At 30.7% G+C, this 24,989-nt stretch overlaps 1 protein-coding gene across 6 annotated transcripts in view; it reads left to right on the forward strand.

Annotated features, from left to right (window-relative positions):
* LOC130670928 (protein kibra) overlaps positions 1-16,438 on the forward strand; it is a 75,233-nt gene extending 58,795 nt beyond the window's left edge. For 5 of the 6 annotated variants that reach the window (XM_057474567.1, XM_057474563.1, XM_057474566.1 and 2 more), the window contains 8 exons: positions 4,209-4,317; positions 4,490-4,649; positions 4,728-6,209; positions 7,340-7,426; positions 8,611-8,800; positions 8,879-9,592; positions 9,762-10,237; positions 11,701-16,437. In XM_057474567.1, coding sequence (XP_057330550.1) covers positions 4,209-4,317; positions 4,490-4,649; positions 4,728-6,209; positions 7,340-7,426; positions 8,611-8,800; positions 8,879-9,592; positions 9,762-10,237; positions 11,701-12,142 — 3,660 coding nt within the window. In that variant the 3' untranslated portion in view covers positions 12,143-16,437. Of the gene's footprint in view, positions 1-1,601; positions 2,497-4,208; positions 4,318-4,489; positions 4,650-4,727; positions 6,210-7,339; positions 7,427-8,610; positions 8,801-8,878; positions 9,593-9,761; positions 10,238-11,700 lie in introns of those variants that run through there. The other variant, XM_057474562.1, reaches the window with a different exon arrangement.
* The last annotated feature ends 8,551 nt before the right edge of the window (positions 16,439-24,989 follow it).

Genomic DNA, 24,989 nt, shown 5'->3' on the forward strand with positions numbered 1-24,989 from the left:
AAACCCTTCTATAGTTTTTAGTTTTTATAGTCTCAAAGAAAATACAAAAATATCGAAAAGTATAACAACAATCTGGTAGTAAAACAAGAACAAGAAGATTTACTTTAAAGACAAAAAACATTCTTTAAATGTTTTCTTTTCTTGGTCGTGAGGATTCTTTGAGATGGAGTGGTAAAGAGATTGCTCTGGAATTCAGGAATCGAACGAACATTCAGGTTGTTCGTGGACCCCGTACATCGTGCGTGAGAGAGCAGTACATGTATAAATAGCTCGGAATTCATAAATTGCTGTCGTTTATACAAGAATACCCAGTATTCTTAACTCTTTCCGCTGTCTCCATATTTTGCTTCTGTTTTTTTAATTTTTTTTTTTTTTATTCATTATTATTCTTGCCAAGGTAGTCTCGTTGGATAGGTTGGAATGCGTCTATCACAGAAAGTGAAATAGACATTACTATAAAAGACAGGAAAGATAATATCATAAAGGTTCTTTAAATTCTTTTGGGAGTTCACCAATCCTAAGTTCTTCTGTGTCGTTCTACACTTTTATTTGTATAAATCTACTGATGAACTAATAATTTATGCTCTTTGAATTTTTTTGAATTCTGTATTAATACATATATATATTGTAGTAGGTTAACATTCCTAACTTATCGAGAATCCTTGGAATTTTATTGCCTTTTTGGAGTACTCGGTAAATATGATAAGGACGTTCAGACCGTTGAATATTAATTATTATTTATTTTTTATATAATAATTACAACTTTTAAAGATATATTATATAATATTTTATGGATGTATAAAGGAAAACTAATCCATTGGTTCAAGAGAAAAGATAATAAAAATAATGTTGACAATAAAGCACACCCAAACGGTTCGCAATAAAAAGTATTGTTTTTCCGCAAACTAAGCAAGTTAAAAGATACAACAAGTTCAATATTTAGTCCAAAGATAATAGTGTATCTAGAAATACGGCCATGAAAGGAGAACAGTTATGGATTAAAAGGATTGTCAGGGATTTTTAAAAATAAAAATATAAAAATAATAAAAGAATATATAATGATTAAAACAAGATAGTCAAATTCTATCAAAGGCATGATTATAAGATTAGATTAGAGACATGCAAACGTGAGAGATAAAAGAGAAGAAAAGAGGAAAACACGCGGACATATCCAGAAATTCCATCGTGGTCGGTGCCATGATGCCCGCAACTTCAAGGTCGATTCTACTACTACACTCTACTACGACGCAAATATTGCTGACCAAGCGCAGGGTCGAACCTAGCCGGGCCCTATGTCTGCTTTTTTCCAGCGAGGGTAATAATGCTTCTCTTTTACCCGTCAATCCACATTCTTTAGAGGTGATGGGTCCTCCAACGCACCAATAAATATATACTTTACATCGATGGACCCCTTCTGACTTTCTATAAATTAACTACATTAAATTTATTACTAAAATCAGCCATTCTCCGTATACATAATATTTATAAAATGATTATATAATAGTTTGTTAATAAAATTATTTATAGATTAAAATAAATGTAAATTTAAAAAATAATTTATTTGGCGTGCAGTTGCCCAAGGTATTTTAAAATACTTGCGTACGATCCTGAAAACTTAAGATGAGGTTTATCTTTTTACATCGAGCAAGAAAGACGCTTGCGCACACGCGGACCCAGATCGGTTGTACTAGTTAGAGTGAAGACGAATGCGAAATGTTGGAGTAAAAGAGAAGAAACGATAGCGTTGCTACAGAGTAAAAGGTAGGAAGGGATTTGAGGAATAGAAGGACGAGAGAAGAAACACAGATCAGTAAGAAGGAGTAAATGGAGAAGGAGTCTGGACGGAGAGAAGGCATTCTCGGTTGTTGTCCATCGAAGGATATAACGAGTAAAGAGAAGGGAAGAGAGAGAGAGCGAGAGAGAAAAAGGGGATCCCTTAAAAATTGAAACCCAAAAGTGGGGATTGGAATTTTGGGCCTACAACCGAACAGTCTAGAGGAAGCCTTCGCGAAGATGAGGTGATCCGCACGACGCGGATTCACATTGCGAACAACTGCGTGAAGTGTACTAATTCAAAAGTCACGTAGCAGCATGGACCCACAGTATACATTGTGCGTACTTGTACCGGCCCAACAGTACCGTACATATGTGGATAATTACAACTCGGGCCACTCCGCGATTAACAACAAAAGACATCAACGCTATTATCAACGCCAGTACCAGAGAAATTATCATCAATTGCAGTACCAACCGCAACATCAGGTCCAACAATATTTAAAGCATAGGCAACAATCTAAACATTATCAACAACAACCACAAAAATATCATCACCAGCATCAAGAAGAACAAATATACGAAAATATTGTGTCGAATTATCGAATGAGAGTGTGTTATCACAATGATTATGAGAATGATGAGCAGATTCAGAGATTCTACTGGGAGCAATGCTACAGGCAAAATGATAGTGACGCCACCGCGTACTACTACTGCGAATACGTAAGCGGTGTTTCTAGAATTTTTTTTTTTACTCTTTACGTATATATTTATGACTATCATTTTGCAAGAAGGTTTTTTTTTGTGTTCATTGCTGAAAGTATTACAGTAGACATTTTCAAAAAAATTTCTTCGAATTACAATTCTTTATCTAAATTTTAAAAACTCGCTCGAAATTCTATAACATTTACTATTTAGAAAATAAAACACATTTTTTTTTATCTTTTGTTATTTTTCGTTAACTAAAAATATTTTTCTGGCCTAATTAATAACATAGTTGTGTAGGATATAAAAGTTACAACTTTTCGAAAATAATTAAATTTTTCCATTTATCAATTTGTGCAGTTAGAAATTTTATTTAGATCATGCGATCCTCTAAAAAATTGATACTTCAATTTTTTTTACACAATTTAAAAAACTTTAGTAATGTAATGTTGAGTAATTATTTATATTAAAATTTTGATAAAAAGTTACTCAAACTTGACCCAATGAACGTTATTATAGAAAAATTGAAGTTATATCTAACTTTTACGACCGACATAATGCGGCTAAATAAATATATATTAAGACACTTATTTTTATATTAAACCATTGAATTTGGCTACTGGTCACTTTGAATTTAGCTACCTTTTAACATGACCAAAATCTCTAGACTGCACATGCGCATTTAATTAATCAGCATACGTATATGTAGATCACGGCAAGGTCAGCTGAATTTTATAACCTTACATGTATCTATTAATTGATACAACATAACACTAAAGATGACTTTTTTTTATTGAGTTAAGTTTTTTTAAGTGAATAGTATTAAACAAAGTATTCAATTTCATGAAGTATAAATCTTTTTTAATAATAATAAAGTTAATTATTTTCATAACTCTGACTGCATGACGCGAACGTTAGACATTTAACGGCGTTTTTCTTCGTGCATTCATTACATAGACTACTGTATACATCTAGTGACATCGAATATAATACCTAATCTACATGATGTATAAGATACTATTTTGACCCTGAAACTTTAGTTCCCTAAAGGCCATAATTACAAAATTTATTAGTATATTACACACCGAGGAAGGAAAATAGCACATTTCAAGCCGCATGTGTATTTACCTACTCGAACTGAAAGTGAGGGTGGCAAACTATCGGATTGGGACGTCCTGCCTTCCTCCATGGTGTATAATATACTATTAGACGTTCCGATCCACATGTTTGCCTAAATGTCTTACTTTCCTCCCTTGATGTGTAATATACTATTTCAAACGTTACAGTTCAACAATTAGGCTCATAAAGAATGTCTTTTCATATGTATAATATTTACATTAATATGTATAAAAAATAGCCGTAATAAAATAATTGTGATTCTATTCTGTTAATTTAAATAAGCTTAAACATACGATTTGTATGTGCGTGCGTATAAAGATAATTGTCGTTAAAAAGAAGGTCAGAATATGTTGTACATGTTCCGTTGCATATAGTAATTCAATTAATAACTGATTAATAATAATTTAAGTAATAATTGATTTTTGATAAGCTTACTCTTATCATCAGATATAAGAGCGAAAGTATTAAAGATAAAAATACTTATAGAACAATTTATTGTAATATGATAATAAGTCACATTTTTTATAAATTTTTTTATGTCAAGTAACTTAAACTTTTTAATGTATTTTTATTCCGATTATCTAAAAGATAAATTTTATTTTGTGTTTTAGGCAAAGAAAGAAATTTACGATGTTAAACAACAAAGGCTATGTTTAGCTCAAGATGAATATGACCACCTTAATAATGCTTTGACAACCCTTGGAGCTTCACGCACAAGTTGTAAGTGTTTAAATTTTTCTAAATCTTTTATTTTACATTATTCAAAAAATTAATGTTACTTATTTTCAAAATATATTTAATAAATTTACTAAATAAATATTTTACGAAATATCTTTTAAAATTTAATTGATTAAATTTTTAATATTAATAAGAAAAAAAATTTGATTTACAGTGTGCTCAAGCTCAAGTTCTCTCAGTACAAAGTATGATCCTGATCTTCTTAAGTCTGACGTAGCTCTGGCAAGGAGTCGTGTATCAAGGCTCAAGAGAGAATTGGAACAGATAAGAGCTGAAATGAATTGTACACAACGCGGAGTCGACACGTTAGCAAGGTAAAAACGATACTATATCATTGTTTTTAAATTTATTAATAATAAAAAAAATAATTAATGATTTTTTTTTTCTTTCAGTGTGGAACTAAAACTCAGTGCTCATCAAGGTGGCTGTTACAATATAACAGAAGCCCAAGCTATAATGACAGAATTAAGAAATATTCAAAAGTCTTTAAGCTCAGGTGAAAAAGAGAAGGCTGAATTAATGCAATCTTTAGCGCAGCTTAAAGACGAACTAACAAGATTACAATTGTGTGAAAGTAGTCCAGATGCCAGTACACTAAGTTTACCACAAGATAAATTAAGTACTGCATCTCAAACAGATTTATCTGGTGAATTAGGATCTATCGGAACAAGATTAGCTGAGATGGCACGTATGAGGTTAGAGTATGACGAAGCTCGTAAGCGAGTCCAACATATTCAACAGCAGTTGGCTGATTTAGAGGAAAAAGTAACACCGGGTCAGACGGAAAGTGACAAAGATAAACTTTTATTGTTTCAAGAGAAAGAACAGCTTCTTCGAGAACTAAAAAGCATTACGCCTCATACAAGAACTCAGCAAGATATGAAAAAAATTCAGTGCGAAATTCGTAAATTAGAGCAAGATCTTACCAATGCCTTAGAGCTATCCAATAAAACTATAACAGATCGTGTCCGTCTTCATGAAGAAAGACAATTGCTTTTACAGCAGTTACGAGATGCACTGAGATCAATGACAATGTTAGAGAGTCAATTAAAAACATTAAGTGCAAGCACATTATCTGTTAGTAGCAGTTCAAGTTTAGGAAGTCTCAGTACGACTAGCAGCAAAGGAAGTCTTAGTTCGGGTCTCAGCTTCACAGATATTTATGGAAGTCCCCAGTGTCTTGGTCCAGTTCAACAAGAACGTCCAGTAGATATGGTTGACCTCCATAGACGCGTTGAGAGACTTCTTCGAGGATCTGAACAGAATCTTGGAAGTACCGGAACACCATCATCAGGTCGATCACAACCAAGTCTTTCACCAAGATCTAGCTTATCTAGTGTTAGTCCTCCAGTTTCTCCATTATATGAAAATGCTCCTGTAGGACCACCACCAGCGTATGAACAAGTTGAAATGCAAAGAAGACAACAACAAAGACTCTTTGGAACCACTACTACTACTCACATAGATCGCTGTCAATTAGAGGACAAATTAGCTGAACTTAAAATCAGTCAGCAAGCTATTCAAGAACAGAAAACTGAACGTCTCAAAGCCAGTTCACAACCACCTCTTGAAATCCAATCTGGAAATATGTCTCAAGGTAGTGGATTAGGAAGGCCTGCTCACTCATTACCCCAAGAACCTCCACTTTCACCTATTAGTGAGACACCACCTCCTATGGGCAGTAGGTCCAGAGCGAGCAGTTCGGGAACTAATACCAGATCTGTATCTGCTGCCGTATCTGATGAAAGTGTAGCTGGAGATTCTGGAGTCTTTGAAGCTTCTAATAGAAGAAAACCATCAAGGTTACAAAACTTTAATACTCTTGCCTTTGGAGATATGAATCTAGAAACTGCACAAGTGCAAATTAAACTTAGGTAAATAAACTTTATTATATTTTTAAAATATGTATATATTAGGGTGGGCTAAAAAAAAATAGAGTAATTTTTTTTTCTTTAGTTACCGTAAAAATGTCGTTCAAGATGATAACAAATAAATCCTGGTAAATTTTGAGCTCTTTACATTAATATTAAAGAAATGCCTCTTCGTGATTTTGGATTTCCTATATTTAAATAACATGAGAAAAAAAATGTTTAAGTTTGGAATTTCGTATCTCGGCAATGGCTCATTGTACAGATAAGCTCAGGACATAATTTCGTAGGTAATTAAACGCTCACAAAAAAGTCTCTTATCGTTTTTTGATAAATTTATCTGTTAAAAAGTTATTGGAGCTTGAAATCAAATTTATAGTAAATTTCGAGATCTTTTTATTTTTGCAGCGAAACTATTACTTATCACAAAATGCCATGGAATTTTTTTTGTGAACAATTTTATTCCCTACAAATTATTTTAAATAGAATTTTTTCGAATTCCGCATAACTTTCTAGTTATTTCCATTTGAATGTCAAGCTCTTAAAAAAGAGTAGTGTTCTGATTGATTCTTAGAGCTTGACATTGAAATGAAAATAACTAGAAATCAATGCGGAATTTAAAAAAACTTTGTTAGAGATAATTTGTTTGGAATTAAATTGTCGAAAAAAAAGATCCTATGACGTTTTGTGATAAGTGATAGTTTCGCCCGAAAAGTAAAAATATTTCGAAATTTACTATAAATTTGACTTCGAGCTCCAAAAACTTTTTAACAGATGAATTTATCAAAAAACGATAAGAGAATTTTTTGTGAGCGTTTAATTAACTACGAAATTATAACCTCAGTTTATCTGTACAATGAGACATTGAAGAGGTACAAAATTCCAAACTTTAAAATTGTTTTTCTCACGTTATTTAAATATAGAAAATCAAAAATCACGAAGAGGCACCTCTTTATATTAATATAAAGAGCTCAAACTTTACCAGGATTTTTTGTTATCATCTTGAACAATATTTTCACAGTAACTAAAGAAAAAAAAATTATTATATTTTTTTTTTTGGCCCACCCTAATATATATATATATATATGTATATAAATATTTATTTATTTATGTATTCATTGAAAAATAAATTTCAGATATTCTATCAGTGATGGACTTCTTCATATTGGTATTGAAAGAGCGAGAAATTTAGCAGCTCTATTTATACCAGAAAATAGTAAAGTGTAAGTATAATTTTTTTAAACTTGAAATGTTAGAATTCATTGAAGCAAATTTAAATTAACAATGAAAATAATAAACGATACTTTATCGTGGAATGAACATATAATTGATGTTTGTAAGCGCAGTATGAGAACTCTAGCGTTGTTGAAAATACACAAACAAGTTTTTTTATCATTCATGCGATATAAGTGCTATCTTAGCGCACGCTCTTTTGTTCGCCAAATAGCTGTTTGCCCATTCAACTGTTGCCGCGCCATTTGTGTGCTTTATACGATTATCTGCGCACGACAAGTAAATTTACTTGTCACATGCAGATTATCGGATAACCCACAAAAAATGTTGCGGCAACAGTTGAATCCGCAAAAAGCTACTTGGCGAACAAAACAGCGAGCACTAAAATTGTACTCATACGCATTAATAATAAAAAAAAGTATGTTCAATTCGTGCGGTGTTGCCGATTACCCACACGAGCAAATGAGCGTACTCACTTCGTTCGTGCGCTCAACTTTGCTCTCGTGGGCAATCGACAACTTACCGCAGTAGTTGTACAATATACTATTAGTGAAGACATTATAATTAAATTTATAACTACACTGATTTTCCCTATATTCGATTATTGTGCTGCAATCTACACTAATATTACTCAAAGTCAACAATATAAATTACAACGAAAGCTTAATGCTTGTGCCCATTTCTATGTAAAAGTTAGTAGATTCGAGCACATTACACCATATTATTGTAAACGGCTGGATTAAACTAAAAACATTATTATTATTTTTTAAGGTGGCTCTACTTAACTATCAGACTTTTTTATTCTTGTGTTAAAGGAATAATGGCTTTTCTGATCTGCTTAATTGACATCTTTGATAATTAAATAATTAGAGTATATTCAATTAATGTATGGTATTACAGTGCGCATTTAAAATAATGCATTTTAGCATTATTAATCCACATGTAATAACTTACACGTAGTTTCGATTCTAAAAAATAATTTGTCAATTAAGCAGATCAGTAAAGCCGTTATTCCTTTAGCACAAAAATTATTATTACTATATTTTATAATCTAAATTTACATATTAATTTAATGTAATATTTTTTTGGACAGTCATAAGAATTTTTGATCTCATGATCGAAAACATAATACTAATAAATAAATAAACATTAAATCAATTAAACATTTTTATAGGTACATTAAGGCGGCTCTATTGCCCATGCAACCACCAATCAACCATATGTGGTGTACAAAACCAATTGTGGATCTTCGTAAGCCTACATTTGGTGAGAGCTTTCCCATCTCTGTGCCACTTAACAAACTTTACACCAAGACGTTACAAGTTAATGTATGGTGTGCAAGCGGTGAGCCTGAGGAGTGCTTGGTAATTTATAGTTTTTATTAAATTATAATAATTTGAAATATAAATTTTATTAATTAGTTATTTTGTTGACTTATCTAGGGTTCAGCCCAAGTCTCACTTGCAGACTTTAGCCCCGAATCACCTAGCATAAAGTGGTACAATATTTTATCTTTTCGTTTTATGCAACCATCAACGTCTGATAATTCAAGCACGAGCACGAGCTCAATCTCTTCTAAACTCACTAAACATGACAAACAAGAGTCAGATATTTCTGTTTATAGAAGTGGAGTTCAGTTACAAAATACGAAAGAAGAGAGCAGTGACGAAAGTACTATAATCAGTTCACAGACATCTACTCTTACACGGAATCAGGGCTGCGATGAATTACAAACGGCTGTCTCTTTGCGATTAGAAGAGCTTGCTAATTGCTTAGGCAGTCCTGAGGAAGAAGATGAAGAGAGAGATAGTGATAGTGTGAGTGAAGATAGTGATGAAGAAGATTTACTAGGTGAATTTACGATGGAGGACAACATATTAGAGGATGTTCTCGAACATGAAGAAGAAGAAGATGACGATGACGATGACGATGACGATGAAGAAGAAGAAAGACTGACAGAAGAGTCTAATCAAACTCAAGATAAAGAAACAAACACTGAGTGTATTTTTATTCCAGAACAGGGTAAACAAAGAAAACTATCAGCTGCAGGAATTGTTCTTGGTGCGGTACATGATGATAAGAATTCAATTGTTATTAAACGAAGCCAAACATTCTCACCGAGTGCTGCTGTTAGCAGGAATCATTATATTTGTCGAGTAAGTCAGTTACAATATACTTTATTAAATAACCACACACACACATGTATATATATATATATATATATATATATATATATATATATATATATATATATACATGTGTATATATATATATATATATATATACATCATTATTTACTTATTTTTTTGTTTTCGGAACTAACAGTTGAATCGCAGTGACAGTGACAGTAGTATGCCACTTTACCGTAGAGGTGGTCCATTCCAACGTAATTCTGTGGAAAGGCGATCACTTCGGTGGCGACGTCCATCTTCTGCTTTAAGTTGTAAAACAGCTTCGAAGAAATCAACGCATTTACCAACCGCTAGAACATCTCTTGATCTTGAACTTGATCTTCAAGCTCAACACGCTAAGCTCAATAATCTTCATGATGAATTAAGTAGGTTACGCGAATTGAAACAAAGACTGGAACAGGCACGTGAAAAAGGTGACGCTGATCTTGCTTCATGGGTACTTGAAGATCATAAATTTCAAGCACTTATAGCACAAGCTGAAAGTAGTAAAAATGGCAAAAGCGTTGAAGATAAAAAAGTCGAAAAAATGTTAAGAAAAACTTCTAAAGAAATATATAAACTCAGAAAAACCAAAGTAGGAAAAGGCAAGCCAGATATTATCTCGTTTAAGTGAGTGTTTCTGATATTTTATTTATTTATTTTTTTTATATACGATTGACTACCTGTTATAAACCAGTTTTATTTTATATGATTTTAAACGTTCTACAAATTTATATTTTGTTACATACGCCACTATCCCGATTTTTCTAGTGCTTACAGTGCTAAAATAAATGCTTATATTTTTACACCAATACACTGTAAAAAATCGGGAGTGAATCCGGATTTCATTTAAATCCGAATTCTCTCTGTCACTCGGAGTACTGGGGTTTAAAAAAAAAAATCACCCGGCATGTGGAGTGAGTAGAGATTTATTTTTGAGCGGAGTGATTTCGAAGTGATGTGGATTTTATTTCATCCCGCATTCACTCCAAAACGGAGTTTTAACACTTAGATAAATTTATATTTATTAGAAATAACTTTTTTATGAGAAGTATAATTATTTTAATAAATAATTTATTCAGGTATTAAGATTTAAACATAATATATTATGTTTTTAATTCATAAAATCTTTCAGTAACTCACTAAATTATAATTTCATATAATACATAGTAAAAATATTAAATTACTTAATAGTTATAGTGACATAGTTTTTATGGCAATATTTTATGATTCGGTACAATATCAAATGGTGTTTCGCGGTATGGTTGATGTAATTCATATAACAGTTTGTGAGTCAGTGATATTATATTAATTATGGAAAATGAAAAGTCTATTTCTTAAACTTCATAAGCGTGAAAGTTTTCATTATCAGATGCTTATAATTTTTTTAAATTATTTCGCGTGAATATATCTAAAGGCAGCTTGTAATTATTTATGTATTCAACATAAATGTCTGAGTATAAAAAACCAAACCTTGCTATGTATAAGTAATTTACTTCGCGAGTTTTTACTACGATTTCATTCTTCGGAGTTTTTTATAATTAATATTTTCTAAAACTCCCCTTCGGGATAAAATTCACTCTGAGGAGATTAAATAAATAAAAAATCATCCACTGCGAAAACTCTCCCTCGGAGTAAATTGTACTTCGCAAATTTTTTACAGTGTTATTATAATAATGATAACGTTGTTAATTACAGTAAAAATAATAATAATAATGTTATAAATGAACCTAATGCTCATTCAATTATAATAGACGCTTTGAATGTAATGAATGTAATTAATGATTACAAATGTGCACAATAAGTAATATTTTACTTAATATTGATTCAATTATTGTTCGCGAAACATAGTCAATTTTCATTATTAATTTTTTTATTTTTTTCTATTGTCCGTTTATAACTTAAATAATTTTTACGGAGGCTTATAACGGACTGTCTACTGCGAAACTTAAAGAAATGGTAAAATGGGATAAGCTGTTTAGACTCAGTAACTGCCAATTGAGGGGGAGAAGCTTATTACAGACAGGGTTATGATGGGTAGTCGACTGTCAGAAGTTATGTTAATAAAATTAATATGATGATTTTATTTTCAGAGAAAAGATGGCTTTCTTCACTCGCGTTAACTTAAGCGTTCCAGTATTACCACCTGATGATACAAATTCGGAATTATCAACAATACAATACAGAAAACATATATCAGATTCAGCAAATAGTGGAGATTTTTCAGTACAATCTCAAATTGGAGCTAGTAAAATTTTGAAAGAAAATGCTGCAATAAATACAGCATTGATAAATGCACGAACAAATAGTAGCATGATTAAATCAAACAATGCCAGAACTGTTGTGTCTGCATCAAATGGATTACATGAAGAAAAAAATGCTGTTACGAATCTTGCTAGCGGTTCGACAAAAATAGTTGATAAATCTAATAAACTGTTAAAAGAAACCGAAAATGATAAGAGTTCAGAAGATACAGACAGTAACTCAACGAGATACGAGTATGTTGTTGATAGAGTACTAGGTGTTGAAGTTTGATTTTTAAAAAAATGAAAGAAAAGGCAATCTTTTTAAAATTGTTATGATATTTAAAATATAGAAGTAGTTAATATTATTTTTTAAATTGTAAATTTTAAAAAAGTATTTTTTAGATTCAATTTTATATAATTGTACGTAGATCATATAACAATTATTTATTTTAAATTTTCATTTGTACAATTTTTAAAATTATCAATAGCATTATGATTGCAATGATCTTTAAATTTTATGTACTAAGTATAAAAAAATGTAAATATCAGTATATAAATTATTTAATTTTCACCGGTAACGTCAGTTAAAACTATTTAATGGTCCGATTGGTTTTAGAATAACCTTTTCGCTCTCGTTTTTTTTTTTTTTTTTTTAATTTTTTTCTTTCATTTTATCGTAAATATCAAAGTGCCTTTAATGTTTCTCTGAAGATTTCGAACCGTTAAGTAGATTTTTGCAATACTATAAAGCTGTATAATTAAACTATAATTATCATGTGACATTACTAGTGTTGTTAGACAGAGAAATGGTCTGATAATTGACGTAAATTGTGACTAGCGGACATTTTTTGGATTTAATACCGGTTTTCGTGCCAATCCGATTTTTCCCAGACAATTATTTTACAAAAAATTGATCAAATTTTTTTTTCCGTCATTTGGCATCTAAATAGAAGTAAAGATAAATTTTTTTAAATAAACAAATCGGTCATTATGCTGAGTGATACAACTTGCAGTTTACTTACAATTACATGTGCTCGTACATTTAATATTGTCCAGTAAATTATTTTATAAAAAAAATGACTGGAAAGTTGACCAAATCATTTTAGACGTCCATTGACAAGCAATTGACAGTAAATTTCTCATGATCTGACTGAACAAAAAAATGACAGTCATTTCACAACATTAGGCATTACTGTTTAATGATAAATTTAACAATTCCAATTTCATTATAAAATAAAATTTTTTTTACATGAATCATAATATTGTGATTCATAAAATGTTTGTTTGATAATAATAGAAAAAAGGAAAAGCAGTAATTGCATTATGTATGTCACTCTAATCTGTCAATTTAAAGGTCGGCAGTACTAACCGAATTTCCTGATTTTAGATTTCTAATTACGTTTTAAATATTTATAGGGTTCGAACGATGAAAATCTTCCGGGGAAGTTTGTCTTATGTACTTTTTCGGAAGCTGGAAAAATCGCTATAATGATAATCAATTAATAAATTAATAGAAATCTAAAATTCGAGATTTTGTTAAGGTGAAACAGTATCCGACTCTTTTCTCACACTCAGAGAAATCAATAGAATTATCTTTATTATACTCGTAGAGTAAATGATAATTTATAAACAATTTTTCTCGGAGACGAGGTTCCAGAAAACGTAAAAAGACTCTCCATTTTAGGTTTTTGAAGATCATCAGTGAATTAAATTAAATTTAAAATTGTTTACTGTTACTAGTTGAAAAAAAATTGTAAAGATCTCGTTTGCGAATCGAAATTTTCAGCGATAAGCGACACATAAAAAGGTACTTTGAGGGCGCACGACCCACCGAGCAGCTGGCCTGCAATTCAATTAAAATTAAATAAACCCTGTACCCTGGTTAGCTCTTGATCACGTATTGCTCATAGTTTTTAAAACTTAAATTTTATTTTTATCAAGTTTGAATCAAAAATTATTTTATGAAATTGTAGAGAAAACAGTCACATTCAAAAGTAAATACTAAGATGAAACTGTTAAGATTTAAATATAATCAATTCTAATATATAAATAAACGAAATTTTTTAATCGAGATAAAAATATTATAACATAACTGTACATTTTCGTTCATTAAATCTATATCATTTCGAAATTAATACAGTAGGATACTGTAGTAATAACTCGCTCGGAACGCTTCCCCTACCAATGACTCAATAAAAGTTTTGTGCCGAAACCTCGCTATAAGACTAACGACCAGTACTACTAAAATCGAGATAAAATACACACGCATAAAGATTGTAGATTAAATCATTTATTTTCATAAACAATACTTAAAGTTTCGTGGTATCACATAATTAATTAACAGAAAAAAACGACAAAATTCTGTTTATTTATAATTATACATAAAAAAGATTCACTGTATAATAGAGTAGAGTTTAACCGAATACATAAATAAAACGCAAAACGGCGATAGTCTTATAGCGAGGTTTAGGCGTAAACGATGTTAAGCACAATAGTGGGGGTATCTCAATTCCAAGAATTTTTTCCCCTACAGCCCCGAGATAGTCTTATAACAAGGTCCTACTGTATCATTATTATTTAGTGGTATGTTATAGATAAAACATTCTATCAAAGTTATAATTCAAATTATTTTCTGCTGTATTATTGCTATTAAAGAATTTTTTTAATTTTCTCAAATTGTTTATATTTAATTCAACAGATACAATGCTTCAATTTTTTTTTTTGGTATTTAAACTTCCCTCTATAAGAGTTGAAAAAGAAAGTCTCATTAATTTTTAGAATTGATTCTTTAAGCAATATCTGAATGATTTAGAAATTACGATTCAAAAGGAATTTTATTGTCAATAAATAGTAAAACAAAAATACGTTTCCGGTCAATCTTATTAGATCGAGCTTTGATAACTATTTCATTTGCCACAAAAACTTGAGGCACTCTGAATAGTTTATCAAGATTTACATATTATTAAATTTTTTTCTGGCAAATTAACCATATGATTTATTGATTAAAATTAATAAAATAAATTTAGTAAAATTTTACAAAATATTACATTCGATTACCATGATTTCGATAAGAACAATTAAAATCGTAATTGAGTTATAAAACATTATTGTTTTGACGTAATTTTCGTTTGAGATCCTGAAATGTTCTATAGAAATTTTGTTTTTTGTTAAATGCGATGAGCATGTAAATACAGGGAAAAGTTTTAAAACTGATCTATAGTGTCAGCCAATTGTCGTATTTTTATTATTGTAACGCCCTAATTTCTTTGATAGATACATAGATATTAGTGTTGTGTTATTGTCAAAGAAACAAAAAAAAAAAAAAACCAGTGATTTAAGCTTTGAATTGAGTGATATGAGCAATATAATTTATGCCTCAATATACATTATTGCCTTAAAATACATTCTGATGGAATTGTGATTAATTACTTCGATAAAGAAAATTAAAAATTTAATTTTTAGAAAACTTACACTACTAGTTATATTTATGAAAAGTCCAATGCAACTGATATATATAAATATACTGGTTATATTGAATATAAAATACTCAATGTCAATCTAAAATTTAAATTATAAAATATACAAAATCATTAAAGTTTATTGAAGAATTAATAAAATTTACTATTACTATACTGACAAAAAAAAGATTTCTTAGCGCCAGAAAATTTTGACTTGCCCCAAGAAATTTTTTATATTATGAATTGAAAAATTAATTTTTTTGGGGCGCGAAAAAGTTTCTTACAGCAACAAATTTTTTCTCGTTCTGAGTAAATTTTTGTTTCCAATTCATAATGAAAAATATTTCTTGCACTAAGAAGCCCTTTTTTTCTTTGTAGACTTTTGATACTATACAGTCACTAAGATTGGCACAGTAGATTTAAATAAAATACAAATGATGAGATAGGAAAATTAATTATATTGAAAAATGTATGGATATGTTAGTATCTTAAATTACAATAAGATAATTGTATTGAATAAGAATAATAGAAACGTAACCGCAAAATCATATGTAAGAAAGCAAATAATAATAATTATCGAGTGCCTTTTAAAATTTTTTAAATTGGATTTAAATAGAAACTAATTTGTACATATGATTGTAAATACGATCATTATAAGTAAAAATAAACTATATATATATATATATATATATATATATATATGTTTTAAATTAAATATTTTTATGAAATCGATCGATTGTTGAATAATTAATAGCATTATAAAAATAAATGTATTAATAGTTAATTGTAGAGCAATCACGACAGATGAATAATTAAATCTCAATTATTAGCTGATGTAGAATGTAAATAAAAAAATAAAAATGCCTCTATTGAAAAAGCGTCACAATTTAAATGTGCCTACGTTTTGTTTATACAGTTTTGTTAATATCAACTGTTTTCATTTCCAATTACCGAACGACACGAATTGTATTATTAATGTTACAATATAGTTTAAAACAGTCACAGTTAATTTACTTAACTTATGTTATATGGAAGCATAAAAAAGTATAAACCTCCCTTCTATACTAGTTACTAGTTGCTTTGTAAGTATTTCAATATTAAACAATAATACAAAAACATGTTTTTATTTTTTACATCAATCGTACTATTCATAATTATTATATCATTACCTCCCAACCCCAACCTTCTCCATCATAAATGATACACCTTAGTAGCATTCTTAAGGAAGTCTTACGTAAATCTATACCTTAAATCTTCAGCAAGTCTGCATCATCAGTCTTGGACACGGCTGAGGCAAGATATTTCCGTAAGGTGCGTTGAGTAAATCTGTTAAGATCCATTAGCTCAGACTTGCTGCAGAATTGCTTAAGATACCTGGACATGGCTATCCTCTTTGTCTCATCGCGAGCCGTCTATCCAGCATTAGTATAGTAAATTCAGTAGCGCTCACTTAATGTCTGATATAATTTTATCGAGTGATAATATTATCAGCTTGTAGCACTTAAAATTTAACCCTTAATAAACATCTCACCTGTGCATCGAGAACAGACTTATTATTAAATTCTGCCTGAAATTTCACAAATATTTTTTAAATTATTTTTACGGTAATCCCTATACCTGAGACATCACATACATATTCTTTTAAATATAAATAAAAACATCATGAATTTAAGGGTTAAATGAGGACTACTGGATTGTTATAAGTTTGAGCTTGGATTGACTCGAGATAAAGAAACCTGACATTTGAAGCAGTTCTGCAGCAGCTTTGACCTAAAATTGTTATATAGTATGTATATTTGTTCAGAATTGCTGCAGACTGTTTTTGCAGATTTCCATAAGTATTTAAGAAGAATTTTATGCAAGACTTGATCAAACCTTTAGCAAGTAGTGCGAGTGTTTTTTTCTACGTATGTGTCTTTCGCAAGATCGTGTATCAAGAAACTTTACAGTAGGTACTTACGCATGGCTTGCTCAAAATCTGCTCAAGGCTCGAGATCAATTTTGAGCCTTGAGCAAGCCATGCGCAACTATTTTCAATTATAGTCTTCCTCTAGAATTGAGTTATAATCTGTCACGAATTTCTTGTGTAAGTCTTGCACTAGGCTTGCAATTTAAATCTGGTCACAAGTATCTGGAGAAAGACACATACGTAGAAAAAGACACTAGCACCTATCGATCTTGAGAGCAGACTTGCTCAACAATTTAAAAAAATTGTTATATGGGATAATATTACTTAAGTATGTTGCGTACTTGAACCAAGAAATAAACATATTTTGTTTAAGAAAGTTGTACACTTAATTAAAGAACTATGACGTTTTGAAACATTAAACGGTACGAACTTGAATTAAAAATAAAGGTAGTTGGTTGTCTTGGATTCAATCACAGGTGTTCTCTCCTTCACATTCTACGGAATGAATCTTATTACTTACTCTCTCTTTCTCGCACTAGCACAGTAAATATGTACTGAGTCCACATTTTTATTTTAAATAAATTTTATTATTATAATAAATTAATTAATTAACGTAATTTAATAATACTGAATAACTTCTTAATTTTTAACTTCCCGCTAAGAAAATCGGTGATTTTCGAAAAATTGGGAAGTTATTGTTTTCACCCCGATTTGCGAAAATCGAAATTTCATCAGATGTCGACGTTTTGAGGTCCTACGAAGCTTTTCTACCTATTTTTAGTATGATGTCCGAGTGTGTGTGTGTGTGTGTGTGTCCGAGTGTGTGTGTGTGTGTGTGTGTGTGTGTGTGTGTGTGTGTGTGTGTGTGTGTGTGTGTGTGTGTGTGTGTGTGTGTGTGTGTGTGTGTGGGTGGGTGTGTGTGTGTGTGACCGGTCTATAACTTTTTAACTAATGAACCGATTTGGATAGTTAAGGCGGCAATCGAAAAAGCTTGTTGGCCATCAACTTTTCTGAAAATTTCAGATCATTTGATCAAGTAGACTCGAAAATATTGGCAAATTACGGAAAAAAAAATTTTTTTTTTTTTTAGTTTTTTATTGATTTCTCAGAAACGACTTGAACGACCGACTTTAAAATTTAATCAGCTCTACAACTTAACAAAACGCGTCGATTGCCGCCCTAGCCATCTCAATCGGATAATTCGTTCGAGAGTTATCGTGGGAGAAAGAAATGCTAAAAAACGGTTTTTTTTCGAAAACAATGGGATACAAAAGTATTTTTGAGCTCTTCGAGCTCGAAAATGTATTCACAACAATGTTTTCGAGCTCAAAGAGCTCGAAAACACCGGGAAACTTTGGGGCTGGCCCGCAGGGTTAACCGATAGACAGATTTTTTTTTTGTAACCGAATTTGTTTTTATTTAAAACTTTTTTATTTTTATATCGAAAGAGATTTCCCAGTGAACACACCAACGTAACAGTGATATCACATCTAGAGAACATGTAACGTAACAAATTCAACGTAAATTTTACATTCTGATGATATAAATTGTAATGTAAATGGTACGTTAAATTTGTGACGTAAATGTGACATTAAGATTACATGCATGTTACTGACCGAGTGATATCACATTGGTGACCTTTATGTGAAGTTATATTTATATCACATACTAACGATATCTTTACATTCTAGATATTACCTCAAAATTACGTAACAAAATCGACTTATAAGTGACATAATCTTGCTGATTCTATTTTATCGTCAAATTTACATCACAATGTAATGTTTCGGATATGTTCATACTATTACAGCACTCTTACATAAAAAATAGTTATATTTCTTTTACATCGAAACATTTCATCACATTTATGTAAGAATTATTTTTTTATTTTCGTGTGGCCCGACTTGTGCTCGTACTGTACTGCATCATTACGGTGATGTCCTACTACCTCCCTTGTGCGATGGAGGTGTAGTGGCGTAGGAAAACCACAGAGAAAACCTAGCCAGTACAGTTTCGGTTTGAGTGAAGCTCCAGTGATCGATAAAATTCCCATTTTACCGATCACTGGATCTTCACCCCGCGCCTAACGTTCAGAGACCTCCGTTCGAACTCGACGCGTGGCTAAGCGGTCACCCATCCAAGTAGTAACCATGCTCGATGCTACTTAACATTGGTGATCGCCCGAGCCACGCGCGTGCCGAACGGCTGCCTCAGCCGCCCCACATTTATGTAAGAAATTTTACTTTAAAATGATGTACGTATTTCGACGGGATCGCGATAGGGAGGGTTATACGTAAAAATTATGTATTTGTTATAATTAATATTTTTACATTTAATTTATGTAAAAAATAATATTTGTTATTGAAACGCGCTGAGGTTTATGTCGAATCGGTGAAGTAAACTTTTTTTTTATTTATATAAATTTACATCTGTACCCTCGCAAATTTGAATCACGGTGGAAACACGGTGGGTTTGTTCCATTTTACCACTGTGATTACGCGGTGTATCCACCGTGATACCACGGTGGCTTGACCTCTGTGTATACACGGTGTTTCCACTGTGATTACGTGGTGGATACACCGTGGAACCACGGTGGTGAAATAGCACAAAGCCACCGTGGAATCACAGTGGATGCACCGCGTAATCACAGTGGAAACACCGTGTATACACAGTGGTCAAGCCACCGTGGAATCACGGTGGATACACCGCGTAATCACAGTGGATACGCTGTGTATACCCGGTGGTGAAATGGAACAAACCCACCGTGTAACCACGGTGGATCCACGGTGTTTACACTTCCACGGTGTTTCCATCGTGATTCAAATCTGCGAGGGTATTTTCATTTGTCTATAAATAATTTAAATAATTATTTTTATTGTTATTAATATATTTACTTTATTATTAGATATTTTATTTGGTTTTTCTAATTTTTATTGTTATTATTCTTTTTTATTAAATTAAATACAAATAAATAACAAAAAAAAAATCGTGTGGTGTCGTGGGACACAAGATAGGAACGAGGTTCCTTATTATAAAAATATTAATTTCAAGTTCTATTCGAGGTATAAAGGAAATAATTCTTCGGGTATTCATTTTTTATTCCAAAATTACAGAAACAAATAAGGTTAAAAATATAAAAAAAATCTGTCTATCGGTTGACCCTGCGGGCCAGCCCCAAAACTTCCCTCTTCGAGCTCGAAAATACTTTTGTGTGTCATTGTTATCGAAAAAAACCGATTTTAGCATTTCTTTCTCCCATCACATCTCAGGAACGAATTGACCGATTTTGATGGTTGAGGTGGCAATCGGCGTATTTTATTGGGTTCTAGAGCTGATAAGATTTTGAAATTGTTTGGTTCAGTTGTTTCGAAGATATTCGCAAAAAACCGTTTTTTACCATTTCTTTCTCCCGCGAGAACTCTCGAACGAATACTCGAACGAATACTCCGATTGAGATGGCTAAGGCGGCAATCGACGCTTTTTATTAAGTTCTAGAGCTGATTAGATTTTGAAGTTGATCATATAAGTCGTTTCTGAGAAATCAATAAAAAACTAAAAAAAAAAAATTTTTTTTTTCGTAATTCGCCAATTTTATCGAGTCTACTCGATTAAATGATCTGAAATTTTCAGAAAAGTTGATGACCACCAAGCTCTTTCGATTGCCGCCTTAACCATCCAAATCGGTTCATTAGTTAAAAAGTTATAGACCGGTCACACACATACATACACACATACATACATACATACAGACACTCGGACATCATTCTGAAAATAGTCAGAATAGCTTCCTAGGACCTCAATACGGCGACATCTGATGAAATTTCGATTTTCGCAAATCGGAGTGAAAACAATAACTTCCCAATTTTTCGAAAATCGTCGATTTTCTTAGCGGGAAGTTAAAAATACATTTGAATAGTTTAATAATCGGGTAACAAAAAGTCCGGAAGCATATTTGCTATAACATTATTTGTTCATGAGATATAAGCATTGTAAGAAATAGAAAATATGCTAATTCTTATAAACAAATGCGTGTAGTTAGAGAACTATAACAGATAAACGTTAGGTTAAAAATTTATAAGTAAGCTTCAAAATCAGAATGGTTTTTAATAAATTAAAAAAATTTTTTTTTGCCATTTTGTTTAGGTTGCTGTTTTTGTAATTTTTTTATGTTCTAGAAACAAATTAAACTAAAGAAAAAAAATTGTTTATAACAAATAATTAAATAAATAAATGAATAAATTGTTGACAAAAAAAAACTTTTTTTTTGCCATTATATTTATAGAAATGCAAATTATGATTTAAAAAAAAAAAAGATTCCTTAATTATTTATGCAAATCATCAAAATATGAAAAAAACGATTATAAACAAGAAGATATTGTTTTTAAAAAAAAATTTTTTTTTTTTTAAATCATTATTTTCTTACGCTAACAATATGGTGAAAAAAAATTTTTCAAAAATATTTAATTAATCCATTTGTTTATAAACATTCATAAACAAATGGCATGAAAAAATTTGAAAAGTAATCATATAATGCCTAACAAGTATATGAAATCAGTAATAGCTTAAAATTAAGCAAAAAATTATTTAATATACATTATTTAGAATTTTAATTTTTAGTTACTTCAAAAATTAATAATTACGACGTGGATAAGTGTACAGAAATAGGTGGGATAGAATAAGGGATAAGCGTGCGGCACGATAGGCTATTCCAAACACAGGTTTTTTTCTGAATCTTTAGACACTACGTAATAATTAATGAAATAAAAGTCTTTACAAACTTTCATGACGTCATCTTGTTGAGTATGTTAATAAAAAGGGCTTCAAGAAGCAAAAAATTTATAGATTAATTATTTAAACTTTTATACCACCTTTTATGACAACACAAACCCGTAATAAAAAATGTTGATTAACAATTGAATAACTTTTTGAAAAATGGTGATACAACTTTTATTACCGCGGAATCATATTCTTTGAAGTGTCTAGATGACACCAGAATTTTTTCAAATTTTTTAATTAATATTTAATTGCATAAAAAAATTATTTAACGACTACGCTCGCTAGAGTGGCGGCGCGCGCATGCCGAAACTGCCGCGCAAAAACCGATTTTCAACGTTAAATTAAAATTATAAATATTAGAGCTACAATTCGGGATGTCGAGAACTTTTTTACTAAAATTTTCTGCTCATTCAGAAACTTTTTTAATATTTGAGCTATCACTTATACTTTTTGAGATTTTACCAAAAAGCTGGACGGCTAATTTTTTTAACGGTTTTTTGTTAATAACAATTGTAATTTTTTTTTCAAAAAAAAATCCAAAAAACGTTTTTTTCCAGACGCCATTCTGGATCGTTTAAGCCATCAACCATATTTTTAGGAGACCTGTAACTATTTTTCGCAGGTTTTCATCTTCTCAACTAGACTAACAGTCATCCCGTAGACTACACATTAGACACTGTATAGCCATTATACATAGACTATACATAAAAATCTTACGCTTTTTGGCACACCTCAAGCGCGAAAGCGCTGGTGTGCTTTATGATCGCTGTAAATTTTTTGACTCATTCATTCACATTAAATTATCTCTAGATTTTTTCGGTTACACTAAAATGGGTCAAATTTTATACCAACACAAAGACAATTTATTAAAGAATAACTTCAACCCAATATTAAGTCGATTAATTATTCCATTAATTAAATATAAATTATTTTAATCCCAGTGACACGAGTTGTCAATTGTCCTGTATGAAACTTAGTAAACCAAATAACTCTCGATAGACACAATTGATCGGCCTAACTTTTTTTTTATTATCTTTGTATTTTTGATCACAAGAACCCTATTGAAAATTACTGTCTAAATCCTTTTAGTTTAATTGTAATTAAATAAAATAATAAGACTGATTATTCACGAAAAGTTTAGCGGCCATTTTTATTTTTACTATTGTTATTATATTACAAAAGTAAATTTTTTTTTTCTTTTTTTCTCCCCATCAACTACTGGCAGCAGCACTAGCGTAAAACAGTAGGATTGAAAAAAAAGAGCGACATCTACAACAAAAATGCGGGATATTTCGAAAAAATTTAAATAAAAAAAAAAAAATAAAAGTAATGATTAAAAATAAAATGAGCGATTGAGGTGTGCAATTTTGGATTTTCCAACATTTTTTTGTTATCAACGCGATCACTAATTTACAACGAGAAAGTACTCAAGTTTATTGTTAATGTTACGGACGTTTTTTGCCGGCTAGGGTACCCCTCCGCAACGCCCCATAAGGAACTTCGTTCCAAAAATTATGTAGCTTATAGTTCACTTAATAAAATAGCAAGACTATATTCAATCGCCACTGCTCAGATTTTTTTTTAAAGATTATTTATTTTTATTTAAATTTGTTTTATACCATTTTTTTCATTACTGATATCTTTTTATCATTGAATTACTTTGTGTGATTCAATAGTGCAAAATCGATTCGCGTTAAATAAATAAATAAACAAATAAAAGTAAAAGATCTAATATTGTCATAAAAACGTTAATATCATTCTAATATTTTTTCTTCCACATTCAATTTTTTAATAGTTCAATGAATCGATTGAAAAGAGAAAGTTTAACGCTATGCAAATTACAATTTCAATATGATTTTAACTGATTGTTCAAATTTTCTAGGATATATGTAAAAGATGTGCAGATAATGTTCGAATCGAATAGTTCAGAACTTGGAACTATTCGATGAAATTTTAAATTATCCCAAGTTTTCAAGTTGTCCGATTCGAATGTCGAGCATTCAGTTTTTGGATTTTTAACATTAAATTTTTAATTAAGCTCAACTTATTACACTCTTCATTAATGTCTGGCTTAGATTTCACACTTTGGAGATCCAGGCATTAATGGCGAATGTACACTGGACTAGCCATAAGTATAATCATCTTGTATATTTGTGTCTGAGTTTTAGGGTAGACGTAACTTTTTTGGCCACAGTTTTGGACACATTAAAGATTTAGATAAAACAATTTGTAAAAGATACAATTACATAATTAATTTTTAAAATGTGTACAAACCCAGACAGCATTCAAGTCGAAATGACTGCTTTACGACGTCTTCTTGAAGGTGTCCTCAAGAAGTCTTATTGTAATAACTTCTTAAAGGTGTCATTTTTAAGAACTCTTAATTAAGAGTTCTTGAAGACTCCATAAATAAGACGTCAGTTTTGTGACGACTAAATGTATTCTTTTTCAAACTTCCTTATGAAGTCAAAATTAGGAGCTCCCGTCATGGTAAATTCATACTGAAGTCTTATTTGCGAATTCAGAAAAAAGAACTCCTTGAGAACTCTTTTTAAAGACGTCTTACTGAGTTCGCTAGGTGGCTCATTCGAGATCTTGAGAACTTCTTAAAGACTTCTTTAAGATGTTGATGAGACGTCCAAATCATAAATAGGAATTCATTCAGAACTCATCAAGACGTCATTTTGTTATCTGGGATGATACTTTTATCACACTATTACAATGGGAGTTTAATTGTTTTTCATACTTTTTCATTAATTGAAATAAAGTATTAAACAGACAGTGGTCATATATGATTTTTCTACCCTATTTGATTTTAATAAAAATCGGAGATATTTAATAAAATTTTGCATTTTTGTTAAATCTAATAATAATTTTAAATTTTCTAACAATTCAAAAACTTTTAATAATTCGAATTATTCGATTCGATGCGAATAATTGACATACTCTTATCCCTGCTTAAAAATCCGATAGATTCTTATAGCTGTATGTAT

The sequence above is a fragment of the Microplitis mediator genome, chromosome 7 (assembly GCF_029852145.1).
Source record: "Microplitis mediator isolate UGA2020A chromosome 7, iyMicMedi2.1, whole genome shotgun sequence".
In the NCBI taxonomy this organism is placed as follows: domain Eukaryota; kingdom Metazoa; phylum Arthropoda; class Insecta; order Hymenoptera; family Braconidae; genus Microplitis; species Microplitis mediator.